At 31.9% G+C, this 7,453-nt stretch overlaps 2 protein-coding genes across 2 annotated transcripts; both read left to right on the top strand.

Moving 5' to 3' along the window:
- Positions 1–440: 440 nt before the first annotated feature.
- LOAG_01827 (hypothetical protein) lies at positions 441–3,512 on the top strand (the record flags this gene model as incomplete). The annotated part of the gene is made up of 9 exons (XM_003137365.1): positions 441–618; positions 832–954; positions 1,110–1,329; positions 1,457–1,571; positions 1,710–1,787; positions 2,047–2,152; positions 2,553–2,671; positions 2,840–2,998; positions 3,285–3,512. 9 exons carry the CDS (start codon positions 441–443, stop codon positions 3,510–3,512), a joined length of 1,326 nt encoding a protein of 441 aa, XP_003137413.1.
- A 2,451-nt stretch (positions 3,513–5,963) lies between these two features.
- Positions 5,964–7,128, top strand: LOAG_01826 (hypothetical protein). Its single transcript, XM_003137364.2, has 4 exons — positions 5,964–6,145; positions 6,349–6,501; positions 6,744–6,872; positions 6,959–7,128. Exons 1-4 carry the CDS (start codon positions 5,993–5,995, stop codon positions 7,091–7,093), a joined length of 570 nt encoding a protein of 189 aa, XP_003137412.1. The 5' UTR covers positions 5,964–5,992; the 3' UTR covers positions 7,094–7,128.
- Positions 7,129–7,453: the final 325 nt, after the last annotated feature.

Raw genomic sequence — 7,453 nt, 5'->3', positions numbered from 1 at the left:
GTATCAACAGCTATTGCAATGGGATTGGATTATTTATATGAATTAATTTGTTTGGACCTGTATTGGCGTTAGCTTCACATTGCGAAAAACGTAATAAAAAGTACACGATGTCATCATGTCCCCAAAAACCCTTACTATATGGATGGCGTTTACAGGTTTCATTAATTTCTGTTAAAGATCATTGCAAGTTAGATCAGTGGTATCATGTTCAGCATCGTATATATGCTTTATAAGTTAATGATGTAATTGTGTAAGGAGAGAAAAAAACTTTTCATAAGATTAAGAGAGGATTTTCGTAAATCTTGAATTTTAAAATTCTAAAATTCATATCTAAAGTTTGGAGTAGTCAAAATTACACAGGTCAATGAAGCTTATTTTTAAAGATTTCACTAATTATCCAATTGTTTTAGATTGATATCTTCATGAAATGGATACTAAGAATGTACTGTCATATCCTTGAAAATCGCTGTTTCACGGTATTTTTATCTATTGCAGTAGTTATTTACTGGTATTTTGCTATTATCGGAGCACTGAATATAAAAACTAGACTAGATACGGTAAAAATTTTACCCCGAGACTCACCGATACAAAGGCCAAATCGAATACTTAATGATATAAGTACGTTGTTCTTTTTTAATTTCTTATCAAGCTCACTTCACATTTAATCCTTTTTTATTGCGGAAAAAAAGTCTTTAAAAATGAAATGTATTTTTGCTTGACCAGTGGTACTGTCATATCTCCTTACGTTCAAGTATTGTCCTCTATAATTTGAACATGCTAAATTATGTATCATTTTCATGCCACTTTCTTGGCTAAAGTACAGATTTACAGTTTGGGATGAATATCATCCGGTGACAGTACTTGTAAATAATCCATTGGATATCCGGCAACGACAACCATTGCAACGATTTTGGCAACTTGTCGATGATTTTGAAAGTTTACCACTATGCAGAGGTAAGTTAACATAAGAGAGATATGCCAGGCCTAAAAGCTTTTTAAAATACAAGGAATTAAATATTATTTCGTGTGAAATTCACATTAGATTTAATTAGAAATTCAGTGAAATTGTCGGATTTTACTCAACTTTCTGACTAACTATAACTTTTTAGGGAATATCTCAACATTACTATGGCTTCGTGACTATGAGCATTTTTATAAGCATGGAGATCCCTTATCATCATTGTGGTCATTTCTTTATTTGGAAGATACTAAGTCAGTCAGTAAAGTTTCTCATTCTGAAACAGGTCTTGATTTTGACAAACTGGAAAGTTTTCTCGATTCACCCTTTTATGGACACTGGAATACGTGTATGATCGTGGCTAATACAAAGTAAATTGTTAAATAAATTATTTTCGAAATTAGAAATCAATTTTAAAATTTTTGAAATTTGGTAATATTACTCTTTCACTACATAAAATATGTAATAATTATGTATGATACGTTGCATTCATTATAGAGATGGACTTCGAGTGAACCGTTTTTGGTTTATTGTCGCGTATAAAAATACATCAACATGGGAAGTACGAATTGAGTTAATGGAGAAATGGCGTAAGATTGCTGATGATTACAAAGTAAAACATTTATCCTCTAATAATATCAAGGGAATATTCATTTCAAATCAAATAATCAGAAATTCCATAATATCAGAACTGCATTATTCTTCTAAAATAAACAAAAATCAACATTCCTCTATCATTTTTTGATTTAAGGATTTAAATGTGACAGTTTGGGAAGCTAATGGAATGTTTGTGGACCAAATGCTTAGTTTGAAAACAGTTGCGATACAGGTACAAGATAATTCACATTGTCATAAAGTTTAATTTTAATTGGACTACTTAATTATCCACTTATTTGACTCACTTATTGTTTATACAAGTTAGTGTTAGATGTAAATAACTGATCTATAGATAGTTGTTGAAAGATTATTCCTTAAAGACTTATCTTAAAAACTGAAAAAATTTTATTCAACGGATGTGTCAATTATCCTCTGAATATATCAATCAAACAAGATTACTGCTATTGATAATGAATGATATATTATTCCAGACCGGGACATTAACATTAATCTGTATGGCAGTTGTATGTGCGTTGTTTATTCCGAATCCGTGTAGTATCATAACGGCTTCTATCGCAATTGCTTCCATAAGTCTCGGTAAAAGATACTGTTGTTGTTAAAGTAGGTACAGTAGCTCAAATTATGATTTGTTGGATATTTGTTAGTAGATGTTTGTGGTTCGATACTTCTTGTTCGTATTTTAGATGCTTATTTAATCTCAAATCTTTGCTTTGTATAGATCAGTTATTTATTTAAGCAGTTATCAATCCTCCAAATCAACAGTGATGTAGTTTGGACGTTTGATCAGTCTCTATCTATATGATTGTGGACATTACTTCCCTTAAGTAATCGCCTTCTAAGCAGTAATTAATTTGTTTAGGTAATTGTCCTGCAGGAAAGTATTTTATCAATCTCTGTAATAATTAGTAACTAGAAGCTAACTTGATTACAACTAACTTGATTACATAGTAACTTGATTACATCTTCTGCTATTTAGGTGTATTTGGATTTCTATCTTGGTGGCATTTTGATCTGGATCCGGTAACAACGGTTGCAGTTTTAATGTCTATTGGTTTATCAGTGGATTTCACCGCTCACGTCTCTTATCACTATCAGGTGATTAATTCAAACAAATGTTTGATCTTTGCGTGTGTGCCTGATTTATGCTTGAATTGTTTAATCATTCCGGTTTAATTACTTAACCAGTATTATATCCATTTATCTTTTGTACAAAACAAACAATCATAATGTTTTGGATTATTTCAAAATTGATTATTTTTGCAGCTAACGAATCGACGAGAGATTCGAAATAAAAAAATTGTGAAAATACCAATTAAAGGGCCACACGAAAAGCTCCAGCATACTTTGGAAAGTGTTGGCTGGCCAATGATCCAAGCTGGTGCATCGACAGTGATGTGCGTTTTACCACTTGTTTTTTTGCAGGTATGCTAGATTTTCTGAATTTTCATTTCAGTTCTCAATCAACTTTCAATTATTTTAATTATTTTATGACAATGAAATTTCATGCATACAAATGAATAGAGAGTAAACAGTTTTGTAACTAATTGCATTTGAAATTAGCTGCTGGATTTAACAAATTGTTGTAAAATTGGCCTATAAATTGCTCAGAAATAAATTCTAACCATATCTTGTTATAAATGATAAAATTTACAATTTATAAACATCGTTGTAACATTTGAACATTCTTTTTTGCATTTTTGAATTGTAGAGTTATTCACCAATGGTCTTTTTCAAAACGATTATCCTTGTGGTATCGTGGAGCTTATTGCATGGACTTATCATCTTGCCGGCAGTTTTGGGTACTCTGCCGGATTGTCTAACAAATGCTAACTGTTACCGGACATTCTTATCGACAAGTAGTCAAAAATCCTGTCGTTATATGGGGCCAAATGAAATGGATCCAATCGATGGACCGGAAATGGAATCCAGTGATTAGCATTTCCCCTTTTCTTTCTTACTCTTTATTTTCTGTCATACTTTCTCTTGATTTATATAGTAGAATTGTGTAATTTTAATTATGGTTTTTTTCTTTTTTTTAGTTATTGCTCACAATCACGCAATTTATGGTCAATTATGTAAGTATCATTGTTGTAGAATGTTTAACTCTTGAATAATAAGTTAGACAAGTCTCAAACTCCGGCTACTTCTTTTCAAATTTCTTCTCTCTTCACCTCTTATGCTCTTTTCGATTCCACTTGAGCTAGTTTTTCATGTCAGCCAATTTCCAGGAAATATTTTAGTGAATTTCATTAGAATTTTCTTTCGAGTAAATTCACTGAAAGTTAAATTATGTTAATCTAATTGAAGTGGGAAAGAGAATTCAAACCATTATTATTCAAATTATTAATTATTATTTTCACTGGGAGAAATCATTCTTAAAATAATTCTTTGAAATTATTATCATTAATTCCCCTAATTAGTATTTCCTTTTCTTAAATTTCGAAAAATCCTAATTTTAACAGAAACATGCATATTGAAGATATCAACTGTTCATGCATTTATTTCTTCAATTTATTTCGAAAACTTCATTGCCTGAAATATTTCTCTCCGCAGTTGTTTTTTCTCCTTTTCTTTCACGATACTTTTAGCGGGTTCTTTCGATAAATTTACACAAGTCATCAACATTGTACAATATAATATGATAAACCGATAACAGTAGCTTTTTAGATTCCACTTCTTTTGTTTACATAGTATGATAGTAAGATTAAATGAAATAGCTACCTGGAAATCATTGTATGTTCAAAAATTGTTTGTCCATTTCTTCTAACAACCTCTTCCAATTTCGAAGAATTTAGGTATGTCTTATGAATTTTTCTGAATTTCCTTAAACTAATTCCGACAGTTAATTTCACGCATTTAAAATTTGAATGATATCCTTTCATTACTTTAAATAGTATGAAGTGTTAAAAGCAAATTGACTTATGCTATCTTTGACTACAATAATTTCGACATGTTTCACATTATGATGCAAACTGTTGTTGACATTCTTTATGATTAGGACAAGAGAGATTTCGGTGATGATCAGTGGGAAAGATAAGTGAAAAATTAAGGATAGAGAAGATCACTTTTTGATCAGGAGATTTCTCTTTACTGATATTTTCATGTGTCGATTTGATGGACATATGACTACTACACTATTACTACTCCATGCCAAATTTCCACAGGGATCGTCATCATCATCCACATAATCTAGTTTATTCTGGACACACCCAATATCAACTTCTCCGAAATTTTTCCATCATTACGTATCATCGCCGTTATTTCAACCTGATTACAATTATTACCAGAAGATATTCTATCCAATTATTAGCAAGATTATCAAGTAAACGGGATATTTGCGGCAGTTGTGATAAGATTCGCTTGATAGGTAAGGTCTCCTACTGGTATTTACTTCATTGAAATTCAGGCAATTTATTTTCATGTTGAATATGAATTTTGATTGTTGTGATGAGAAGGAAAGAATGAAGAAATCCTTTTGTCAATAATATCGAAAAAAATCCATTAAAGTTGGAAGGAAAAATGTTCTCGAAAACGGTTCAAATTTGTTCCCTATTACGGCAATAAATTTCCAACCACTTATCCAGACAGTCTTCTTTTTATCACCCGTACCATTAACACAATTCACTTCCCTTTCTTTTTCCACCTAATTTACAAAAATCATTTTCTCTCCATCCATCTCGAAAATGTATAATTTTTTTAATTTGTCCTTCTTTCCATATTAGAATAAGAGATTTCATTTCTCTTTACAATATTCACCTGCATTAATCGTGATAAGTATACCTTCTTTTTATCTTACCACTCTTCAATAATTCAATGTGTAAAGTGGACTTTCATGATGATCTTATTGTCAATTTGTTGGAATAATTGATAGGAACTCCTTATCATTCTTCTCCTTCTCGACTTAACCTCTCCAGTGTTTCTGATAATATCTCTCTTAATCTATTTGCATTGATTACCTGTTGAATGTATTTTTTCAAAAAGTATTTCACTTGAAAGTAATTCTTATAATGAAATTCTCCAGCTAAAAAAAAATATGGAGGAATGTGATTGAATAAAGAAATGGAGATGAATTCTTCGATATTTATCTTGTTTGCAGTTAAGATCGATTTCGTGCTCCCCTGATAATGTTATGGCAGTTTATATTATTAGCTTTTCTATTCATTCAGCAATCAGTCGCTCAACAGGTTTCAATTTTCTATGCAAGTTGAAAATTTTAATTAATCCAGGACCTGCAAAAGGGTAGTGAAATAAGTAGAAAGGATGAAAATGGTGATAAGTGAGCCAAATTGTCGGGAAGTTGAAAGTCTCCACCGACAGACATCTCACTCAATTTTACTATTAATTTATGAATTAAATTGGAAGGAAGAATTGCAGCTAAAACAATGTCCACACATCCCCACGTCAGGATGTTGTTTTATGAGGTGGACATCTGACTGTGTTCCAAAACATTGTTTCAAATATGTTCTCGCGAAATGTCCGGATCGCAAAAGTCTGATGTTTAGGCGTAGCGTGAAACAGAAAAGTGACTTGAGACGATCACCAAATCCAGAATTTCATGGCCATTCCTTGGTATATTTTCCAAATTCTTAATTTAAATTCAGAGGAACTGGAAGTATCGTAAATAAAACCAAACCGATCTGAGATCCATGAAGTCACTTTTTATAAGTTCACAGAGTAAGAGAAATACAAACTAATTGCTTTTAACACTTAAAAAACTCATTTTACTATCATTATGATGTAACAATATGTTTGGTACCCCTAACCTTTTTCAGCCTCTCTGTGGTACCGCCGAATTAGGATACAAGCCATGCACCAGCCGAGGTGTAGCTGATAAGCTCTTCCAGTCATGCTGCAATATCTATGTGCCAAAAGAATGTCGCTCACTGTGTGTTTATGAAACTGATCAAAATGCCACGCGTGAACTGGTATTTATAATTCTTTCAAAAAATTCACTCATCTCGATTTGCTGAATTCTCAGATTCTCAGATAATAGGAATAAAAGACTATTTTAGAAAATTTATTTGAAGTTTATGAGAACTATGAACTATGAAGTGTTTTTACATATTCGTGAATGATTTCCCACTTGAAAAAATGTCTAACCACTTCCCAAAGTTTCCCGAATGAATGACGCAGCTTGGTAATACCCTTACAACATTTCAAATTTCAGCTCATTTCGATACTGCGTGAAAGGAAGTGCGGTCTACAGTATTTATCTAGCATCCTTTACTGTGCATCGCAGAACCGCGACAACCGGAAATGCTGCATACATTTGAATCTAAACGACCCACAGCTTCAGGTATGCATACATACTACCACTATTATCAATAATCTAACCAAAAATCAATCTTCATAACTGAATAAATTGCGTAAGTCAACTTACAGGTGGGTAGTCGATGTTTACGGATGTGCGACCCAACTGGAACAGCCATCGAACAAATTACGATGGAAGATACCACCTGCATGTATAACTGGAATGTTATCATGTATTGCCACCATAGTGGTATACGAGAGATGTGATGGCAATGTGCAAATTATAAAAAATATAATACTAGCTCTAAAGTCGTTCTCGAATATATAAGAACTGAGTTTCAGAAAAAAAAGATTTGCTCATATAGTTCTCTTAACAATGGATGGTTATATTTCCAAAAGTACTGATACTTTTATTTAACTGTTTTCGGATAAAAAGAAACTAAAGTATCCATAAAAAGAAGATGTAGAAAGGTATTCCATAATAACATTACAACTTTATTGCCTTGTATTTATTTCATTAAGGAAGAATGGAGAGAGTGTCAAACGACTGATATGTTTGTTACTTTCAAGTTAAAAATGCATAAAATGGTTGTCCTCAAAAATTTGTATCGTTTTTGTATCCGAATA

Source organism: Loa loa (assembly GCF_000183805.2).
Source record: "Loa loa unplaced genomic scaffold supercont3.7, whole genome shotgun sequence".
Taxonomy (NCBI): Eukaryota; Metazoa; Nematoda; class Chromadorea; order Rhabditida; family Onchocercidae; genus Loa; species Loa loa.
This window is presented reverse-complemented; position numbering and strand designations above follow the sequence as displayed.

What these genes read in the sequence shown, in the direction of transcription:
- LOAG_01826 (XM_003137364.2), top strand. Translation starts at nt 5,993, where the DNA reads ATGAGGTGGACATCTGACTGTGTTCCAAAACATTGTTTCAAATATGTT. An exon ending in AATTTCATGGCCATTCCTTG is followed by an intron (nt 6,146 to 6,348) that starts GTATATTTTCCA and finishes AACCTTTTTCAG; the next exon opens with CCTCTCTGTGGTACCGCCGA. An exon ending in AAAATGCCACGCGTGAACTG is followed by an intron (nt 6,502 to 6,743) that starts GTATTTATAATT and finishes TTCAAATTTCAG; the next exon opens with CTCATTTCGATACTGCGTGA.